The sequence below is a fragment of the Convolutriloba macropyga genome, chromosome 4, assembly GCF_964194025.1.
Source record: "Convolutriloba macropyga chromosome 4, txConMacr16.3, whole genome shotgun sequence".
NCBI classification, from domain to species: domain Eukaryota; kingdom Metazoa; phylum Xenacoelomorpha; order Acoela; family Convolutidae; genus Convolutriloba; species Convolutriloba macropyga.
Window position 1 is genome coordinate 48,486,949 of NC_134471.1, and position 23,813 is coordinate 48,510,761.

At 33.3% G+C, this 23,813-nt stretch overlaps 2 protein-coding genes across 4 annotated transcripts in view; one reads left to right on the forward strand and one right to left on the reverse strand.

The window, feature by feature from the left end:
- LOC142337715 (uncharacterized) overlaps positions 1-5,017 on the reverse strand; it is a 47,456-nt gene extending 42,439 nt beyond the window's left edge. Inside the window, exon 1 of one of the 2 annotated variants that reach the window (XM_075387174.1) lies at positions 4,745-5,017. The gene's annotated coding sequence lies outside the window, so the exon portion shown is untranslated. Of the gene's footprint in view, positions 1-1,967; positions 2,544-4,744 lie in introns of those variants that run through there. The other variant, XM_075387173.1, reaches the window with a different exon arrangement.
- Positions 1-23,813, forward strand: part of LOC142337714 (uncharacterized) — a 159,921-nt gene that overhangs the window by 118,354 nt on the left and 17,754 nt on the right. For both annotated transcript variants that reach the window (XM_075387172.1, XM_075387171.1), the window contains exon 16: positions 22,360-22,664. In XM_075387172.1, coding sequence (XP_075243287.1) covers positions 22,360-22,664 — 305 coding nt within the window. The remainder of the gene's footprint in view (positions 1-22,359; positions 22,665-23,813) is intronic.

The window sequence follows — 23,813 nt, forward strand, 5'->3', positions numbered from 1 at the left end:
AAAAGCAATGATACAAATCAAATTAGAATCAATAACTACGACAAAAATTCGCTGCCTATACTGAAAAAAATCATAAAATCACACGTGCATCTGATAAAAACCTAAACAAAATAAATTATTCCGTACTTCAATAGAAAAGATGTGGGAACTGTTCTCAATGCAATGGGTAAAATGTCGACAAAAAAGAGTAAAAAGGTGCGAATTTCAATTGTACGATTCTATTTTTTAAAACAATTAAACTGAAATAAATTAGAATCATTAGGTTATAACTCAAATATTCACTTGTATCTTCATAAAAAGAAATGGAGACTTGTCATACGACTAATTCGTCATATGACTACACAAAGAATCACGAATACCGGTAAAACTAAAAATTCGATTAAATTTTACAAGAAAATGGTATTGAAGCCGTTAAAAACATAAACTTGTCACTAACAGCATCCGAATGGTTAATTCTGCAATATTTCAAAGCCAATGGGATCTACAATTAATGTTATAATTTAAAAAAAAACAAAAATCTTTTAAATTGTACAAATATATTAAAAAAGTTTTAAACTATCTGATAAATAAAACAAAAATCCTTTAAACCGTACAAATATATTAAAAAGGTTTTAAAACATCTGATAAATAAAACAAAAATCCTTTAAATTGTACAAATATATCAAAAAAAAAATATTAAAACATCTGATAAATTCTCGCATTAACAGTAGTAACAAAGCCGAGAAACATCTCGTTGAAACTAGCACCGTTTTAAACTCTTAATCATACCTCACTGGAAACGGGTGGTTACCAGATGTTACAGAGACTAAGCTGTAAATCGACCGAAAAACTATTCAAAAAAATGGCGAAGCTCAAAAATTCAAATATATTTTAGAAAAAAATTGTTTCGAACGGCATAGCAGACATAAAATTTCCACAAAAAGAGATCAATTAAGTTTATTAAAACTCAAGGACCAATTGGGCCAAATATTATTGGAACTAAGTCACGAGACTACGAAATAACAACAAAAAACAGGCAGAAGCCAAAACTTCACAAACGATTTTTACTACACTACAGTGTTCAAGGCACCATATTTAGAAGATGTTATCTGCGAGATATCTAACTCACCACTTTCGTCTCTTCTGAAAATCAACGGGTCTTCTTTATAAAAGAAATGCATAGAGATGACAACAAAAAGACAACCAAAAACTGAACAGTATAGAAATCTTGATTTTTTTAATAACTAAGTGGTTGAAGCCATCTCTCAAAACATTTAACCAACAGCGGTAATAATAATTGAATAGGCAAAAATAACTGAGACTTCTTTTTAGTTAGATTGAATTCCATGTTGACGAAAGTCAAAGCGAAAAAGAAAATGAAAATTTTTTTAATGTTAACTAAAACAAATAGCAATAAACTGAAATCTTTGATTACGTTAAGGTATGCGTCCTGTGGAAGCAATTGAGTTCTATACTTATCAGGTATATTTCGCAAAAAAAACAAAAAGAAGGAATGACATAGGCAAAAATTAAAAAAACACCACTTTTGGCGAGAGAAACATGTCTCAGATTCTTCGCGAGGAGCAAAAATTCTAGCCATAAAACTCGGGTCGAACAATTCAGCAACCCCTCTCTAACTTTACATATAAAATTATTCACACTACCGTTAAGAATTTTAGCACATTTTAGCGAAATTGACAAAAGTTTTGTCAAAACTACGGAATATGTAGATAAAGACAACGAATTATTGTCTGCTATTCACAAAACTTTAAACCTCGTTAACTCCAATCTTTTTATTTACATTATCTACGGTGGACGATCTTTCTAATGATTCCACTCACAACTCTCTACGATGATTATATCGATCGGTCAAAATTGACTGAACAAAAAACCATTTGAGTATATAGTTCCTCCCCCCCCCCCCCCCCACTAAAGTGGGTCGGAAAAATGAAAGTAACTGAACTGTCTCAGAAAATGACCCGTCTCACCTTTAGAGGTTGTTCTTTATTATCATAAACAATATTTGAAGTTGTCGTAAAAAATGTTGAATCGGTAAGTTTTGTATAGCTATTAATATTATGTAAAACCAGTTGAAAACAACAGGAGTGGGAGGTCTTCATTTCCATGCAATAACTGTTCTAGCTAATTCAATCTTTCACATGCTAATATATTGATCTCAATTAATAACTTTCTTAAACGAAGCACTCATAAGGAGTTATAATCCCCATAAAAGTTATAATCCCCCCCATAATCCGCACTAGCGTTGGAAAATTAATTAAAAATACCAGATGAAAAAGTAGGTGGAGTAAGAATGTAAAAAGTTTTTACAACGACAATGACCTTTTAAGCTTCTAAATCTCGTGTAAGTAAATCGAGTTTAAAGTGTTGTGTGTGAATAAAGTAAAAAGGTTTTTATTGATTCAGTTAAGCTGCCAGCTGCTTCAGAGTGAAAAGATGAATTGTTCATTGCTAAATCAATAGATCCCCTCTGTTTGTGGAAGGTGATGATAGTCAGCCAAGACCTCAGCTGACAATTGACACTTGCAAGAAAAATTGAGCGCGATTAAATCAAAGTTCTCTTTGTTATTTAGGATGAATTTGCATCAAACGCAAATCCAATACTCGTCTAGATAAATCATTCCTATCTACTTTTAGCAAAAATAAAAAACATTAAACATAGAAGTTTTTCTTTCTGAACTTCGAACTTTGCTCAGGCAAATCGAATCACAATTTCAAGGCACCAATATAGTGAATTTAGTGTTTTAACGTTCATTTTAACTTTTACCTTAGTCTAAATTTTTAATATCAGTTAGGTTAAAATTATGGTGCGAGAAATTCAATTTTGCGCGACACGCGAGTAAAGAGTGGACCAATAATTTGTCAAAAAATTGTCATCGAGTTGGGGTTTAATTTTACCTAAAAAATTGGGGTCTCAATAATTCAGTTTTCTTACATTGTTGTCCATTGCAACGTGAGATTTTTCATTGTGAAATTTTCCACATCGGGTACGAAGAAAGCAAAAAAACATGTGAGCAATGAAGTTTTACCAATTACTTGAATTATTGCTTTTCATTTGTTTTTGTAACTGTACAAAATGAAGAAGTAATTGAAATTGTTTCTTTTGTCTATATTACTTTAATTCAATTTCGTTTTATTTCAATTCAGATAGTTTTTTCTGCTATTTATAACGAATTCGCTTTTGCTTTCAATTTTAGTTATTTTATTTTTATGGAAAAGAAGAATGAGTGTAGCAATACTTTCTTCAAAATGTATTTTTGGCTCAGAGGTTGTTGTTCTGCTGCAAAAAAAGCTATCATGAGCGTACTGGAATATGTCAGAATTTCCATCAGTATCTGGTTTCATATCATTTACATAAAAATGTTGAAGAGCAGTGCCCCCAGAACAGTACCTTGTGGTACTGTATGGTCAAGTGCTATTCAACATAATTCATACTTCGAAAAATTGACTTTTTGAACACGGTTTTCTAAATAAGAATTGAGAATTATATTTACTTGTTCACCCAAAACCTAAAAGTTTAGTTTTTGTGTAGATGATTGGCATGTGAAATCGAACCAGAGCATTATTATAAGTCTAGAAAACTGTAACGATTTTTTCGGTGCAATATAAAAGAGCGTCTGTTGTTCACACTTTTTTATTCAAAATGTGTTGGTGCAAGCAACCTATTTTTCATTGAATAAGCTATAATTTGGTCTCGTAGTAAGGATTTAAAAAATTTTGCCAGTGCTGCAGTAAGAGAAATTAGTCTGTACTTTATCGGACCTTCAGGATCCTCTTCAATTTAAAGAGGCATGAGAAAAGAGTCAGAGAACTGTTAACTCCTTTGCAGTTCGCTGACTAGTTTAACTGTTCTCCTTGTGCATGTTTAACCGAAACTGCCGAGGGGATAAAAGTGAGTCAAAGTACTGCCAGTCAGTTTTTGTTTTAAAAAAGGTTTTCGGTGGTAGCCATTTAAATTTCAATTTCTATTATTGCTGAAATAGTCAAACCTTTCCAATATTATAAGCGTGTGCCGGCACCAAAAAGAATAACTTACAAAGAATGTTGTTCACTTTTTGAATCGTTCACCTGCCCTTAATACAAAAAGCTTCTATATCGCACTTAATACCTTATAATGGAAAATACTTTTGCTAATGTGTGGATAACGGATTGTGTCATCGGAATTACAATCAGCAGATTTAAAATAACTTCCAAAAATGAAGCCCATTGTTTTTTTTATCGGAGCCCCACGTTGACTTGTAGTAGAAGCGTTTTTTGCAATTAGAATTGAGTTTAATGATGGCCCCAAATTGTACTACATCCAATATTCACACATGCTAATTTTTTGTCTGGTCGAGGGATCCTTCTGCAATTTAACAAATTAACTTAATTTTGAGTTGGCTTAATTCAAAAGTGGCTGTCGCCTCCAGTCAAAGCGTGGAGTGACCTTTCAAAGGACCTAAGTACTAATTACAGTTAGTTGTGGTATCTACTTTCAAGAGTGCCGTTTTGCGGCTGCAAATAGTTTTCACAATTTGGCAACTACGCCCACAACGGAAAATACGTCCACAATTAAAAAGTTCCCTTTTGTGCAGCCCCAATTTTCCTGGTGGTTTGTTAAGAATTCACATTTGTATTGTGTTGAGATATTAAAATTGAACTCTAGCAACAAAAGTGAGAAAAATTTGGCACTAGTAGACGCATGTAATGAAGTAGTGGCCTGTAGAATACAGACACATAAATGATCTAACATCAAACTGAATCTTACCTTTTTCTTTCAGATCTGATGACGAGCGGTTTTTTGTTTCTGTGTTGGGCAATAGCTATGAAAATCAAAAGGTTTTTGATTCAGCAAGATCACATTCTGAATAATATGACGTACAAAACTGTGCTCTTTTAAACCGGTTTTGCTTGAAGAATAAGTAAACTACCATCATTCTGTTGATTATTTTCCCTCATATTTTCGCTGTGTGATGTTTCCCCATAAAATGATTGTAATCAAGGATTAATCCAAGTTAAAAACTGAACTAATAAGCGAATGGGCGTATTTTGCTCAGCGGGACATCAAAAACCGATGAGTACTTGAGTTTAGGATTATAACGCAAAATTAGGCAATGGTAATGTGTCTTTAATTAACTAACTGACGTCAGAAATTTTTCCTTGAATTGGAAAAATGATATCCATTTCTATCTCATTATAGTGTAATCCTAGTACAGATTAGAAAGGTCGTTTCCTTTTTCCAAATTCAAGGATAAAAAATTGTTGAGACAATTTTCAGACAACAGTTTCCGTATTAAGGTGGATATTGTTTCCTCTTATTGTGTTGAAACGTCATCGACAAAATGACCAGAAGAATGATCAATAAATGAGTTATCAAAAAATGGAAGTCCAATTTTTAAACATAAATAACACAGATATCCACAATTATTGAAAAACGAATAAAACTCAAATTGCCGCCTTGTCAATAAAAAGATCATTTGAAAGTTTTAAAATGACAAAATTGAATGAATGCCAGCCTACGAAGCAACTTCTTGACAATTTACGGCTTTCATGAGGAAATATTGCATCTTAAAATTCAAACGGGTGCGTTTTAGTTAGTGATTTATGGGCAAATGTGTAATGGAGACTTGAAAACTGCTACAAATAAGCTCGAGTCAGTAAATGCTGCTCTCAAACGATGCCATTATTTGTCACTTTTACAATTGGATAGTCAACTTGTGATCCCTTATAATCCATAAGTAAAAAATACTAACCTATTTTTCGTAGCAACTGTTTAAATAGCTTTCAACTTGATAGGGGTAAAGCGTTTTGCCGTCAGATTAAAAGTCAACCAGTGCATGCATAGTAAAAGCAGACGGCTCGTGCGAGACTGCTTAACACCGAATATTCCACCATACGTCTTGTGAAAAGCATTTTTCTCTTCAGAGAGGAGAAGCTTTTTCGACTATCAGTTTTTGCAAAACTTAAATTGCGGAAACTTTTTGAAGCAAAATTGATTACAACTTTGTTTAATATGAAAACTGAAAAATATCACTGCCATAACTTTGATATGGGTTTAACAGATAATAAATCAAATGCATTGCCAATTATTTTGCAGCTCCTAATTTAGGTTTAGCAAGAGGAATCAGTCGCAAAGAAAATTTATCTTAACCAAACACAGACACTAAATTACTATTATAAAACTGAGGCTATCACTTTACACCCTAGAAGAAGCAAACAATTGAAAGAATGACTTTTCACATTTTTTTATCTCGCTGTCAATATGCCCAGATGATTACGTACCTACCAATTGGTTAGACACATCCAGTTGCAAATGTTTCTAAAGAAACCGTCACCGGATATCAACCGATCATCAAAAATTATATTTTTACAAACTTCCTTTTGCCAAAACTCTGTCTAAAGCCAAGTTGAATTCAATTGTCTGGTATACGAACAATTTCTAATATTTAACAGTTCAATTCAAGCCCAACCACGAAATTTTTCTGTGTTACCTTAAATTTTGAAGAATTTGCGTGAAAAATGATTTCAACATTTATTTTGCTGAAATACTGAAGTTTCTTGATTTTTAGTTGCATCACGCGGGTTCTTTCTATATTCTGATGATTCAATCAAATTCGTGTCATCTGGAAAAACAAGTTTTTAAAGTCAACCAGGCGTAAGTTGAGAGAATAGTTGCAGTATTGAGTGTTGGCAAAGTTAATAATCTTCTTCGTTCTTTTATAAAAAAAAATCTTTCTTTTCTGATATTTTTTAAAACAAACTCCAAATAAAGGATGATCATAGTCGTATGGAAACGCTATTTAACTGATAAACTCGATTCGGGCTGGTATTTTGCGGCAACTTAGAAAAAAGATTCTTCATCAAACAAAAACTTTACCTGGTTTTTTTTTGAAGTTAAAGCATATAAAAATACAAACAAACGTGAACTGTCAATAGAAGCCAACTGAGGAACAAAAACCTCAAAGTCAATTTGAGTCTAAATTAGCGAGTTCAAAAAAAAATTTTCTCAATTTTTCTCAAATGCTCTCCTATCTTGTTGTCAATTTTTTGAATGTTTTTTGAGGAAGCAATAGAGATTTTTTGTCGTATCAACACAAAAAATTATAGATGGTTGAAGTGTGGGAAGTTTTCAATGCATAGCAAAAATTGTCAGAAATACATGAATTTCTGCTTTTCCATTTTTCTTCTATATCTTCTAATATCGAATCTCATTATCTGAAAAAGTTTCAATCTTTCTAAATCTAAACTCAAAAATGTTTGCACAACTTTTCGTTTGCTGTAGGATCAACTTTTTTCTGAACAAGAGGCTCTCAAATTTACTCAAAATTGTTTGTTCAAGAGGCCAGAGAAGCCAAAGAGCTAAGTCAATTTTTGTGAGTTTTTCGGCTTTTCCTTTTTTAGACCACTCGTTTTATGAAGTTTTAAGTTTTTGTAAGGCAATAAATTATATTAAATTTTCTGTCCTTGTTTCAAAGAAAAGAATATTATTTTTTTTAAATTTTTCTGATAAAAGTTTATTGTCTGTTTTACTTTTCGATTTCACTGTCGAGTAAATTTTTCCTAATTTTGCCTGAAATGTGAAATGATTCAAAAATGTAAGAATCTAAATTGGGTCCTGAGAAAAGAGAAAAAAAATGGATATTCAATTATATTTTTATATTTTCGTATAGTTGCAGGACGGACAATTTTGCTATCATTTAAAATCATCAATTTGCAATATCCTCCTCAACTCCCACCCCAATTACTTTTCCTTTCATAGTTTTCCTTTCAAATTTTTAAACTGCTCCCCCTGTTCCATGATACAAGAAAATTAGTAGTTTTTTGAAATAAAAATCAAAATGAACCTCTGAGGGCTGCAAAATGATGTTTCTCTCTATTTTCTCTTTAATGCGTAAACAAAAAGTGAAAAAATGGCTGAAATAGAAAAAACCGGCCTCGCGGAATCATATATTGCTCAATTTTTGTAAATCTCGGTTCGGAACGCAAGGTTTAAGTCTTTTCTCCTTGTACAGGGAAGGCATATTCGTAGCGGTGTAAATAATCATTTATTTCTATATAGATAACTTTACCTTCAGTGCTAAGGTAATGATAATATGATTCTTTGAAACTCTTTAATTATTTATTTTCATTGAGTTGTTTGCATACAAAATATGAAATTGAGCTCCCACTCAAAGTTTAATTTTTAATTTTTTTGCAATATCCCTTATAGAAGTATTATGGGAATTTGGATTTTTAGATGCAGTTTCAATTTGGTACGTTCTTGTTCTTTATAACAGTTTGTCCAAAATATTTTGCAAAAAAAACAAAGAAAATTACCTGGCGTACAAACTCTCATCGTGTGTAATGAAACTTTGAAAGGATAAAAGCAATGAAATTTCAAAACCAACCTTGGGAACTAGAAATAAGCATTAAAATGTATCCCAATACGAAATGGATAGCGCAATAAGAGGAACTTACCGTATTCTATTGCAATTAGAGGCAAGACTGAGTTTCAATTAATGCCCCATCTTTGAACCCTGAATTTATGGGTGAGATGAAGAGCATTTAACTTCAGCTACAGATTTCATCGCTCATATCTGCAAATTAGAATTCCAACAGTAATATGCAAATATACGAACTTCAATCAACGTATGCATTTGAAATCCCAACGGGCTAAATTACACTTGTGCCCTCTAAAGTTACAGATTGCTAAAGGCAAACTTATTTTTGATAAGCTAGTAGTAGGAACGCTGCAGTTAATATACCCTAACAAGCTGAACAAAAATTTCCTTGTGTTATATTTTTGGAGTAGCTAAATAAGTTTTCAGTATTTAGTACGCCGTTATATATAATCTAATATACCAAGAAATCTTACATTTCTTAGAATTAAAATTTTAATCCAGTAATCAGAGATTTTGCATCAGTTTTTAGTGAAAGCTTAAACATTCAGAAGTTTCTCTTCAAATATCAGATCTAAAAATATCAATCGAAATAACTTGTTTGACTTGAATTTGGTATGTTCAATTGATTTTTCAGAGAAAATTGACCTCAAAATAATTTAAGCAGGCTTGAGAAAGCTGCCAAGTTCGATTGATTCTGTACACTGCTTAGCGGATCAGACAAGATTTAATTCCTAATACTAGTGATATTTATTTATGTTAATGGATCAAATAATTTTTTCGTTGTTTGATGGGAAAGGCAGTAGAATTACAAAAAGAAAATGTGTTCAATTTGAACATTAATATGTAAGATTTGTGTCGACATGGCTGCATAGAACATGAATGCGTAAAAAATGTGGCGTCTAATTGTAGCATCTCTACCCTACAATTATTTTACTACTTAAAATTTAAATTTGTAACTTCAGGTGATTGCCTCTGCGCTACCATAAAAATCTGCAAACTATTTAAACGTGAAATTACTGTAGTTTTTATCAAATTCTTTCGTAATATGCAAATAACGTGTTTGACCAGTTTATAGGTCCAACCTTGAGACCAATTTCACTAATTCAATGGTGTAGCCATATAAAAGTAGACAGGTACATGATTTTAGCAACTACTTTTTCCTTCTATGTTCCCATTTTCTCCACATAACATTCAACGGTCAAAAGCAATCTCACGTTTGTGACAAAAAATACTCGGTGCTAAAATGGATGCCTTTTTAATCACTTTTTGGCTTAGAGTGAATTGGGAGATTTAGGTCTATTGAAATTTAGACAAACGGGGAAAGAATGACCTAGTAATTCTCTTTTGGCAAAATTTTTTGAAAAATCTTCAGTAGCTTGAAATTGATATTGACAAATAATAAATGTGAATGGTAATTAAGGCAAAGGGAACGCATTTCGAATCGAATTTTCGTTTTATAGGTGAAGTCAAATTATTAAATGGGGACAAATTTATGTGCCAGAACACTGTGAAGACAGAAAAACCGATGATGACCTCTATAACGGGTTGAAAAGTTTTAGATAAATAAAAATATGACTACAGGCTAACTATTGCTCAACTTTGTGTTGGCTTTTCTTCTGTATCATTATCTTCTTTGTAATATTCGGAAATCTTTCTGTATCGGAAGAAACAATTTTTTGCTCATTTCAGTGCATCAAGAAAATCAATAGACTATTGCAATAAAGATTTGCAGATTTAATCCGCTTCTCAGACCTCTTCAAACCTACATTTCCATTAATCTCTTCTTTAATCAATTTTGGCTCCCTTTACTTTCCAATATTTTTACTTAAACTCTCTTGATGAAATTTAAACGCAGACGCACAAAACATGGCACTTCTAGTACTTTGATGGCCATTTCTTAAAGCTGCTGGACTTCAATTTTACCTTTTCTTGAAAGCATATCCACAACTATACAAGGTTCTTAAACAAACTATTACTTTTTAGTGGAAGCTACAAGGGGGCCTAAGTGGTCGGAACATATTGTGAAGATAAACCCGTTCTTAATTTTAACACAAGCATATGCGCACCTAGTGTGTTAACCATTGCACCAACTAGTCTTAAGCTCTCAAACTTGGGTATCTCTAATAACCCCTCCTCTTGTTCATTCTTGATAATCACATCATATTTCTAGCCAAAGATCATCCTCATTGAGTAAAGCTTCTTCTAAAGCTATATCAAGCTTATCTTACGGACAGTTTACATTAGATTCTTTTCTCAACCTTCTATCACTACTAAGACAATTAAATTGCCTAATAGTACTGAAAATGATATACCAGAATCAACTGCACTTTTAGCAACTTTTATCAGATTATTCAAATCTGACAATTATCCATGTACTGATATGAAAACATACAGGTTATTGTCTTGCATCTAACAAAAATGAATGACCTTGGATGTGTCAAAGAAAAAGTACATATATTATCAAGTACTTGTTTTCAAGATTATAGTTCTAGACCCTTGATGTCAGATTTAAACCAGGCGGCTTGGTAATGTGCGTACGCGCATAATGTTCCGACCCCGCTTATCCACATTCTTGACTTAATTGCTTACCAAATGATGAAGAGATAGAAAACTTTCAAAAACATACACATCGTTGAATAAACAACCAATGAAGTACGATAATGCCACGCTAGAGAGCCGATGAAAACCAAAACAATTTAACCTATATTTCATTAGAAAAGATATCAGAGTTGTCCCCAATGCGACTGGTTAACAGATAGGAAAAAAGAGCAAATAGGTGCGAAGTTAAAAAAACACTTTTCCGTTTTTGAAAACAATTAATTTCACTGTTATTAATGTCATTAGATATCAACGGAAACAACTAAAATGCTAATTTATATCTACAGAGGCAGAAATTCAATTGAGACATGACATTAGCCAACTTTTGATTGCGCAAAATTTCAAAGCCAATGGGATCAAAGATTATTGTTATAATTCAAAAAGAAAACGAAAATCCTTTGAAATGTACAAACATATAAAAATCTAACATGTTATGAAATCCAGTTGTACAAATGTCTGAAACTAAAACCGCTATGAAGATTAAGTTATAGCTTGCTGCAAAGCGGTTGTCACCTGTGTTTACAGGAACTGATCTACAAATCAACCGAAAAACTATTTAAAAAAGAAGAAGCTCAAAAACTCAATTTTTTTGGAAACAAAATTTTAAAAAGTCATAGCAGACATAGAATTACAACAAAAACCGATTAAGTGTCAACACCTCAGAAAGCCAATTGGGCCTATCTATCGCTATCGAGTATATGCGCACAACAACGAAGAGAAAGACAAGCATAGGTAAAATCAAAAAAACCCACAAAGTTTTGCGAGATAACTGTCTCAGCCCAAAAAGCATTAACTATTAAACAAAAACAATTAACATATCCAGATACGCCTTTTTCCAACGTTGTGCATTTTCCCTACAGTGCTTTCCTTTAATTAGACTTTTCAATAATGTGATAATTTGCCAAGGAAACAAAATAAACTCATAAATTATACAATTATGATCAAAAATAAAAGATGAACAAAACGCGTAGTACCTAAATAAAGAAGCCAAATTAATTTATGTCTCACAAGAAGTCCGTTTCCGCCTGTTTTTACTGAGAGTACACCCGAAGTTGAGAGAAATAAGATAAAATTATGGCAAACAACAGAAATTCACCGATATTTTCTCAAAACAAATATATTCAAAGTCATAACAGACATTAGATAAAATCAGAAAAAATTGTCTAGGTTCTTTTATAACCTCTAAAAGCTAAATGAATCTTTGATTGGGGACACTAAGTCACGGGGCTACAAAAAGTATAAGAAATGAAAGCAAAAGGAAAGAATTCCATAAAATTTATAATGAAAGCAATTTGTCAGAGCCATAAAAACGATCAGCTTAACTCTGAAACAAAAATTTAATCTTGTTGGGTCTCGTTTATTGGAAATAGTATCTGTTAATAATTGATCCCTGATGTGAAGTTCTTGTCCTTATTTTACATAAAAAACAATTACATAGCGGAAATGATTTGAAAAAAAGGTCGCGCCTCATTAAAATCTAAAATCTTTTTATCATATGGACCCATAGTGAGATCAAGAACAGCCCAAATGTTGCTGCGCGTCTAACAAAACACTGAATTGTTGAAATGGTTGCGAAACAGATCAATTCTTTACTAAATTTTTGGGTCTGTCAAAAATAAATAAAGCATTGTGTATAATTATTGAGTTTGAAATTGCAAGAAGTTAGCAAAATTATAATGCCAGAAGACTCTTAAAATCCAGCGGGAGAGCAATTAGCTCTTTTTTGAGCTTAAAAAGAATCTAATCTCAGTTTTATGGTCTATACTTCCTGCAAATTTAAAGCAAGTGGGCTAGAGAGCAAAATTAGTCCCCTTTCTGATGGAAAAAATGTCTGAATTTTGAACAGTTTAGAGTAAAATCTAGCCAAAAAACTCGGATCGAACATTTCAACAACCCTCCTCTATCTTTAGAGATAAAATCTTTAACACAACAGTTAACAATTTTAACATATTTTAGCAAAATGGACGACAAATTGGTCAAAATTGACGAAAATTTGATCAAAATGGGAAGAAAACAGCTGAAAAACGTCTAATATTCACCAAAATTTAAAACTTGATAACTCCATATACAGAGCGAAAATTAAAAAAATTGTCTTAGTTCTATATTCTACACTGGACGGGTGTTCTAATGATGCCACTAATGAACAGAAAACCCATTTAAGTATATCGTTCCTTCCACTCAAGAGTTTCGCAACAATAAAGTGTTCAATAAAATTATCCCACTAACCCAAGAAAGTTAAGCCTAGTGCGAATCAGAAGCCGAACTACACAAGCACCAACCCGGCTACAGTGAGTCTTCACAATTTAGTGTGAGACTACGAAGACCCTTCTGATCGACCGCGGCCTGAATATCGGGCTCACCCATCACCGATGTGAGGAATCAAGAAAAACCCAGCCCTCTTCTCCTCCTCCTCCCAGACGTGATGTGGCGATCCAGTGCCATCGGTGCCAAGGCTTTGGTCACAAGGTGAACGCATACACCCAAGAAGCTGGGTTCATCAGATGTGGAGGCAGTCACAATCTAGCCGAATGCGCTGTCCTCCGAGCTGAGCCAACTACCAGTTACAAGCGCTGCAGCAAATACCAGGACGAATTGTCAGCAAACCGGCCATGACAGTGAGAGACTTTCCTGAAATCCTCGCTACCGCAAGCCAAATTGTAGCCGATGCCGTGATTCATGCCAGGACCACCCGGTACCCTGACTTCGACAGCAGCAATTTCCGCCAGGAATGCAAAGACAGACAAGACTACCTCTACTCCAATCTACTCCGCAAGCTTCCCAAAGTGCCTCCTGAACCCAGCAAGCAAGAGAATATAGACTGCGACACAACACCCACTGATTAAGTCTCCAACTACTGCCCCCAACGACAACAACTACTGCAACTGAACCCACAACTGCGACAGAGGGACTTAAGAGAGCTGGGAACAGCTCAAGAAGTTCCTGCTCAGACGAGCGAAACAAACATCATTATCATCATCATCATCATCATCATCATCATCATCATCATCATAATCATCGATCGGTCAAAATTGTCTGAACAAAAAAAACCATTTGAGTTTATAGTTCCTGCCCCCTCAAGCGGGTTCGGGACGATTATCAGTTGTGAGCAGCGTGTTTGGCCACCGATCTATGCTATAGTTTTGAACATTTTATACATGACAAAATAGTGATAATTGCTGAAAACAAAAATCTCTGAGTAATTACTTTGTCATTCAATTTGAGCGTACTGAAGACGAATTAACAACAAAGCTTGCATGACATGAATTTGTATTGGACCCAATTTTGTATTAGACCCATTTCTCAATTTTTGAATTAAATTTTGGCATTTTTATTAACTTAAATTTCTATCGGACTTTTTTTTTCAAAATTCAACGTATAGGGCAACTTCCTTATCATAGTCCATGCATTGAATTCTTTGTTATGACGTCTTTTTTAGAACATTTTCTACACAGTTAAAATTAAGGTACACATTTAAACCTGTTTAATATTTTGAACACATTTAAATTTAATGTACACGTTTAAACCGAGTTCATATTTGTATTTAATTTTTTTAATCACTAGAGAAATTTTTCAAAATGAAATTTAAAAACATTCTTTTAGGAAAATATTTTAAGGTGTCCAATCTGTGAGCTCTGCTTTTACTCTTTCTTCTATACGGGATTATGTCTGTTTATTTTTTACGCCTCGAATGCTAAGTAAGGAAAATTATTTTTTTATATATTATTTTTCTTCAATTGATTTATAACTTAATAAAAGTATGAAGTGGTTTTGTTTGTTTCAATGTTTTTAACATTGTCTCCATATTCACTATTCTTTTCATCGCTCTGCTTTTTTTCAAATGTTAAAATAGAAAATGGTTTTAATCTATTTTTCTTCACTCTTTTTTGTTTGCTGGAACTCGATCTACACATTTTTTATTGGTTATAACTTTTAGCTAATATGATATCTCCAACAAATGAGACGGTAATCTTATTTTGTCTTTACTGCAGTGGGACCAAAACAAGAATTTTACTGCCTTCGAGTCCTGAATTTTAGAAATCTTTCTTTTCGAAAAGTTCAGTATGGCCTTTAAAAATACTATCTGCCTCATGCTTTAAAAATCTGTCATTTGGTTCGCACTGTTGATTGCAGAGTTTCATCTTTTTATGAAGAATAATATCATCAGTTGTTTTATGAACGATTAACCCCGCCATCGGTTTTTAGAGCCTATCAATTTTTGATCATCGTTGGCGTTTTGGCCACTTTTTAAGATTGCCAGATGTTTTCTTTAATCTGAGATTATGTAGAATCAAGTTATCAGTGTTTTTTGTTATACTGGAAACTTTCATTTCTTTCGTCATCGGACTCTTTTTTTGTTTTACCCTAATTCACACAGCAAAAGAATGGAAAAAACCTCTTCGAATGAATTCTTACTCTTACTGTCATTCATAGCACATTCAACCTAGGTTTAGTTGAATGTGCTACGAATCAATGTTTAATGAGAATTCTTTGAATTGTATTAGCACTTGTCCTGCTATGCATTTTGGTTCGTTGTCTGACAATCTTTTTTCGTTCTATATTTGCTTACAGCAAAATTTTTCCAATTGACTTGTTCCTCTCACTGACTGAGTTTGCGCTCGCAATGGTGTTGCTCACTCTCTATAGCAGAAGCTATAAGGTCGTTTTCATGATAAGATTTTGATCATACCTGACTTACTTCATTCAATGAAATTACTTGACTTTAATTTGAATTAGTTTATGATCAAAGTATCTCACGCGTGTAATAAAGACCCACATATAAAAGTTTTTGGTGAGTGAACTTTTACAATTTTCATTGGCATATCGCTGCTTAATGCTTCATTTCTGTTTTCATTCCACGGCACTCAATTTTATTTTGAAGCTTATCCGGCAATCTGCGGGCTATTTTTGGTATATTTGTGTTTCCATTTTGCTTCATCAGTTCATCAGTCTTTAAATTAGTTATTTAACAGACTCATTTTGATGTTGCGTTTCGCTTACAGGCGGTTGAGTCTTTGGGCTCAAAAAAATTAGTAATTATAGGTCAAGAATATAAAGTATCTTTATTATACAAATTTTATTAATATACAACAGAACAATTTATCTACAATTGACAAAAATATAGCTACAAAATTCCAATATATCATTAAAATTTTTTTCCACTTTTTTAAGTGGAAATCATTTCCCACAAATCTTGAAAAACAAAACTGTTAAGGTAATTGTTTTTGACATGCCATCCCAAGTTGAGGTCCAGACCCAAATTTGTTTATGATAAGACCCAGTCGAGCGCACACCCGTGTGTTCCCAGACCGAAATTACAGGGTCTGAAAGGAAGTTCGAGCGCACTACAGTCTGGTCTATGGTCTGGAGATGGTCTGATCAGAGCTCGATTTGGTTTGAAAAGTCTGAGCATAGGTGGGTTCGAGCGCACTTGGGTCTGATCAGAGGCGACTTCGAGCGCAATTAGGTCTAATCATAAACTCTTCGAGCGCACTTGGGTCTTATCAGAAATGTTTTCGAACACAATTGGGTCTGATCGGGGACCATTTCGAGCGCATTTTTTTTCAATTTTTTGTTTTTTTTTTAACTCAGAGATGTTGGCTCTGCCAAGAGGCAGCCATAAAGAAGCGTTATGATGAGAGACTCATCTAAAGTCCGATAGATCAGATCATAAAAAAGGAGTCAAGCTGATAGCAGGGGCCGGTCCCCTTGGAATAAATTTTGATCAACTGGAGACCACAATGTTTCTTATGGAAAGCTGTCTAAATTCATCCATTGAGTCAGAAACATACACTAAACGGTACACTAAATAAAATTTGTTCTCAACAGTTGGGTTTCATTTTCTTTAGCAATGCTTTTATAATTGATTTTTCCTTAAATGAAATAAATACTGCAAACAGTTTTTATGAAATGAATATATTATAGCAAAATTAGGAGATTTTTTTCATAAGTAAATTCTTTCTCTGATCAGACTATTTCGAAGACTATTTGAATCTGATCAGAACCGGTTTAGAGCGAACTTCAGTCTGATCATAAATGGCTGCAAGCGCAACTGGGTCTGACCATAAATGCTTCGAGCGCAATTGGGTCTGATAATAACCTCTTCGAGCGCACTTGAGTCTGATCATAGTCTGATTAGGGTCTGGGCAATAGTCAGAATTTGAGTCTGAACCATGGCCTGAAGATGGTCTGATCAGAACACCTTCGGTCTGAAAAGTCTGATCAGGGTGAATTTCCGTCTGGAAAGTCTGATCAGAGATAATTTTGGTCTGAAAAGTCTGATCAGTCAAAAATTTGGGTCTGGATCTCAACCTGAGACATATTAAGTGAAGCATACTGTTGCAATAAAATTTAAGCGCAGCCATGATGATTTTATTCACAAAAGAAGCATCAACGTATCAACGTACGCTGAGTCTTCCTTTTTGGTTTTTTACTCAACTTTTTCAAATATGGGGGCAAAATCTACAATCAAACGACAATGCTGCACAATTCCTCTACCAAATATCTACTGGATAACGCCTTTTTAAATGCAAATCCAATAGAGCGAAGGGTTGAAGTTAGCCGATAGAAATGAAAAGGAAATAGCAAAGATATTGATAATGCTGTCAAAGTTGGAAATTGAAACAAAGGACTGTTTTTTGAAACAGACCACATCTGTAACAGTCCTGAACCTTCTAGAAAATTATCCAAAGCATTGAGGATACCACAAATCTGAATACCTGGATGACTTTGAAAATAAAACCAATTGTTGACATTCAGTAAAGCAAATGAACCTCAGCAGCCCAGAAAGGAAAAGAAGTACTATTCAGAAATTCATACATTTAGAGCAATATGGATGTTAATATTGTCAGATTACTGAGAAAGTACATTACTTTCTTTCGAATTATCGATTGACAAGTTAAATGTTTGAAAACGAAACATTGGAATGGTTTAAATTGCCGTGCATTAAAATGCCAGATGAGCTACAATCAGTGCAATGAAGTAGAGAAACTTAAATGACCTCAAAATAAGCTGAGAAACAAGTTATCTCCTATAAATAAAATGGTCTGATTAAAAAAAGAAATCTACAAATTCATAAATCTTTGCCTTATTACAGGGAAGTTAAGACTTGTTATTGATGATACTCAATTAAGACACAAAAAGCACTGTAAACGGGCGAATAATTGGGAACTTTTTAAATTTTACCGGGAAAAAATGGCAGCGTGGTCAAGCAAAGGAGAATTTAGTTTCAAGTTTCTGAAGATTGTACATAGGCAACTATGAACCTTTTTTACAACTTTCTAAAACAGTCGTTTGGAAATCAGACAGCGTCAAGTGGAAATGTGTTGAAACAGCAGTCCACAGACCCCACGTAAAGAAAAAAAAATTCTGCACCCTTTTTAAAGCAGCATGAAAAGCTAACATTTTAAAAAAAAAATTATCGTGTTTTGTTAAGTACTCAAGTGTGATTCAAGTCATGCCACAAAATTCATCATCATGTGTTTCAAAAATCATCAAAATATGTTTGCAGATCCTCTTACAAAAACTGCCTCCCTCTATAATAAAAAATTTTGAACTCTGAACATGCAGGCAATAAAATAGCCGACTGAAAACAACAACAAGTGTATAAAATTTAGTAAAGTTTTTAATTGTTACAAAAAAGCTTGATCCAACTCAGAAAGTTTTTTTGTATTAAATCTTTCCTCCAGACCTTAAGCTAGCAAAAATGTTCGTTTTCATCCCAACTCGTCAATTTTGATTGTTGACCAATCTAGTTCTAAAAACCAAAAATTTTTTTTTTCAGAATCGAAGTTAGATATGAGTTACTTTTTTAAAATAAACAATTGATTCCTCTCACGTTCTATGACCGATTATTAAGATAAGACAGATCCCACTTTTTTGTCTTGTTTTTAATAACATCACGATGCCTGGAGAATTAACAGCAAAACAAAAAATACTAAAAAATTGAGTTTAATTGAGATCATGTTGAAAAACTTATTTCCGAAAAGCTCTGAATAAGAAACAATTTCAGAAGAAATAGTCCAAATTTAGGCCAAAGGCTCTTCCGAAGGTTTTTCAATTATATTACTGAAGACTGAAAAACATTCAAAATTTTATTTGAACACGCAAAATTATGTAAGAGTTTTGAAACCAATTTTTTTTGAAAGGATTAATAAATTGCGTCAACTTTGCGTGGGTTTGGTGGGTTTTGGCACTGGGGAAGAGCTAAACTATCTGCTTTTTTTTGGAAACGCTCCTTCATGTTTGCTTTGATTTGGCTTTTATTTTAATCTGATGTGAAAAACTTCCTCTTGTGAGTTTTAATTAAAAGTTTTAATTTTAGTTTCATTTGAAAATAAGGCTATGAATCGAAAAACTGGTCTTTTGATTTGTAAAAAACGTATTGATGTTATATCAGCCTCTAATGAGTTTTTGCAATTATTTTAATTGAAGTTTGGACCAATTCTTGTTTTTGTGTGTGTGTGCGTATGTGTGTGTGTGTGTGTGTGTGTGTGTGTGTGTGTGTGTGTGTGTCCTTTTAGACATAATTTTAGGTTGACCGCAGTGAAATTCTACCAAACAATTCTTTCAATTTCACTTCACTTGTTGTTTTTTCACACTTTACTTCTTGATTTTGGGTAACCTAATTTTCTCTTATTCATAAATTAAAGAGTGCTGCTAAAGCAAACGCGATTGTAAGATGAAGTTTCTCAAAAACCAGATAGACTATTGGGTAATGTTTTAGTCTGTTATACTAGAAGTCAGGGTTGGAGCTCCAGATTGGACAGCAATTGTTTGCATCCCTTAAAAAACTGTCTAGGCTACAACCACTGTCGTTGGAGAGCAATTTGTCTGTCGTTACTTGCTTTAATCTATTTTCTTAAAATTTTTGGTGTTTTTTTCTTTTCTATCTTCAGACACTTTTTTTTGCTCATCCGTATAAGCAGCAGAAGTGACAAATTTTAAACAATAATATGTTTTGTAAATTTATTTTCAATACTGATACCCGAATTTCTCAAAACATGATCTATTTTCAAGTAAAGATGAGAAAAGAAAGTTGATCTTACAAGAGAGTTTTCAGTTTAATATGCCTGTACGCTTCCACCTAGCTCTTTTTTTGTTCTGACCCCCACTTGTGGGGGGAGGAACTATATACTCAAATGGTTTCTTTTTGTTCAGACAATTTTGGCCGATCAATATATTCATTGCAGAGAAAAGTGAGTGCTGTCATTAAAACGCTTAATCGGCGTAGAGTTTGGAATTTAAAATATTTTTGCATTTCTTGTTTTTCGAGGAGTTATCGAGGTTTAAACTTTTGTGTAAATACTTGATATTTGGCATAATTTTGTTCACTTTTTGTACAAAATGGGATTTTTTCTATAGAAATATTAGTTCAAAATTTCAATTTCTTCAAAAAATTAAACTAGTTTGTGCTTTTAACAGACGAAAGGCCATTAAAAACGGCAGTTTTTGTCTAATAGAGAATTTTACTATAAAAAATCGATTTCTATTTGAGAGCTGATATTTTAAAACCCATTTCATTTTTTTCTGGTCTTTTAGAGAAAAGTCACTTTAAAAATCCAGGTTTGGTTCCTGACAAACCTCATTACAAATAATTCGTTTTAAAGGAATCGCTCAATTTTTTATGGCTCCGACACTGAGTTTTAGTAATTTTTTTAAATGAAATTTTGATTTTCTTTTTGAAATTTTAGTTAAAATTTGTTATCCTATGACATAGACTCGTTGACCAAAAGTGCAATAGAACACTAGGCGAACCTATGTAATAATTTGAGGTGACAGCTATTGGCTGTTAAAACCTTAAAATTATTTTCTCGAAAAAAAAAATTAACATCAACCGATCTTAATTTTGTTTCTAAGAGCTGAAAGTCAGTATCACTATTAACAGAACCCCCCTTCTCTTCTACTGCAACCAAAAATAATCTGGTTAGGCTTTTATCTTCTAACTAAATTCTTTATTACTTGGATGCCACGACATTTCACAAAATTTTAAAAAATTTTTGGTTATTTTTTCATAATTTTGGATACTTTTGAAATCTTATCTCATTAACCTATTATTGCCCGTTCCCAATGCCATAGAGAAGATTTTCGACAGATCATGGATAATGTTTGCACAGAATACGTAAGGTTTTAGTGGCTTCGACACTGTCTAAAGGCACTTTTCTACTGGTTTTTTGGTTCTCGCCTCTAATTGCTGTCGTTTTCATAGTCATTCGACATTTTGTGATGACTTATTGATGATTTAGGAACGATACAAATTTTTGCCTTCTCATCCAAGCAAAACTTATTATAATTTGTTACTTGTTGATTTCCGTTGAAAGCTATTGAATTTAATGGCTTTGAAACTACGGCGTTAAAAAATTCGTGGTTTTGATAGATGTTGATTTTCAGAAGTCATGTTGTTACAAAATCATTCAACTCTTGTGAATAACTTATTTGAAAGCTAAAAAAAAGTTTCTAGGGATATTTCAATTTTTAATGTTTCGACAATTTTCTCTCTCATTTTTTTTAATTTGCTGTTTTTGCCTGTTTTATTCATTCTTTATGTAGTCGTAAAGATCTGAGAGATCTCATGAGCCTCTAAATGAGTGTTGAATGAATGAAGTTATTCAATGCAGTAAGTTTACAGCAAGGTTGCGATATTATTTGTTTTCGATCGTTTTTTTTTTAATTTTTTTAGTTTTTTTATTATAATTTTTAAATTGTACCTAATTCTCATCATTGAGAGGGCCCCATCCACTTCCCTGTTTTTCAAAAATTAAATTGGTTGATTTCACTATTGATGTTACGTCGTAACTGATATTTTGTTTAATGAACAACTTGCGAATTCATAAAAATTTTGTCAGTGTTCAATAGTCGTGTTCCTTTTTCTCTTCTTTAACCACATTCGCGATTATCTTTTTATTTGGTTGACAGTTATGTCCAAAAATGTAGATGAGCTCGGTTCGGAACATCATGTGCAAACGCACATTACCTTGTTTATTTTAGTACTTTATTAGCTCCATTCCAAATGCGGATTTGGAACCTGACTTTGAGAGCTTGCGACCTAATGACACACTAAGGAATATTCTCCTTGGTTCTATTTCTTTTCACGCCAATTCATTTAACCCCGAAATTTAGCAGTCGGCATTACAATCAAGTTTTGTCATAATTGAGGGGATAATTTAATAAGTCAATAATGTTTGTGATAGTTTCATATCAAGTCCCACGAACAGCTGAGGCATGGCCAGGTCCGAGAGAAATGGCCAAATGATAATACTACCAATGTTAACAGTATCGATTATATTATGATTAAAATCTGAGTGAAATGATAAAGGAGTGAAATGATTGGGGTGAAATGATAGGGGTGAATAATTAGTGGTGAAGTAATCACATCGCATGATTGAACGTGTTAATTTCTGTTTTAAAGATGAACGTGGACCGCCCTCTACATAAAATTAGCCTTCTTGCACTGTCTGGGGAAAGCAACAGCATTGTAAACAACAACAATAACAATAACAACAATAACAAAAATTACAACAGCAGCCTTAACCGGTTTTTACCCGGCCACCCCACACCAGCCCCCAACAACCAGACTTCGCATCACGTGACGTCATATGGGTACCCTGTGAACCATGCCACTTGTTCTGAGAGTAACATTGTTCTTGTTCCCACGGATACCTTCAGACCACTCAGTCTGTTTTGTTTCATCAAGGCCCACTTGAAAAACACAAGGTGAGGTATTACCATCAACTTAATGGGATTGAAAGTCATTTTAAACAAAAATAATTGGAAATGCTTTCTTTACACTCTTAAAATTTCTCGTGTGGGATCACACGATTTCTTCTCGTGTGAGCATTGAATTACACGATTTTTCGTGTGGTAGTCGCAAGTCGTGTGTTTTCACACGCGAAAAATTAACTCGTTAATTTTTCACACGATTTTTCGTGTAATGTGAAAACATGGGTATACATACCGACATTAGATTGTGGCCCTCCATAAATAGATAGATTAAATTGGGTAGAACCAGCTTTCATTCACTGTAATTAAATCAGAACTTTCCTTCAAATGTGAACTCATCTAAAACTCTCAATTATCAGAACGCAACTGAGCTACGAGAGAGAATCGAATTTTGCGAGAGAGTGTTTCCTCTCTCTCAAAATAAGAGGGGGGGGGGGGGCGCTTGGCATCGACTTTTTTCCAAAGGAACTGAATGTTCCAAACTATCAAATAATCATTTTTATCGTGAAATTAGCTCATCCTTAACGTCCATGGAAGGCCATTGAGACTAGTATTTCTCCAAAATTGCATACCAATAAACAAACAACTAAAAATTTTTGAAACCATAAATAATAACAACCACAAGCTTTCAACTATGAAGCATAAAACTGATTAACTTGTTACTGCGAAGGAGATCGTATGTCAATATGACGTTATAGTAGCGAAAAATCATCATTAGTTATCAACTGAAACTAATAGATAAATTCTTTAATAGCTCCTTAGATAGCAAGTTTGATTTTTTTATTGTTTTGCCTCAGTCATAAGTCTACAAAGATAAAAACAAATGTTGGCAAAATTCAAGAATAAAATAAAAATTTACCAAGACACTTCATTGGAAGCAAAAAACATAATCTTAAAAAACCACAAACATTTAATCATTAGGCCCCAATTTAACCCTAATGAGAGCTCTCAAAATTTGAAATTCAGTAAATTAAAACAGACTTGTCTATAAATAGGACAAAAAAATGCAAAAAAAAATTAAAGGGACAGATAAAAATACAATCCGATTCTTTTTCATTGCAAAGTCATGGATGGACTTAAACTAGCCATACTATCAATGCGCGGCTGTTAAAATATGTTTTTGTTAAAACCAATTGTATAATA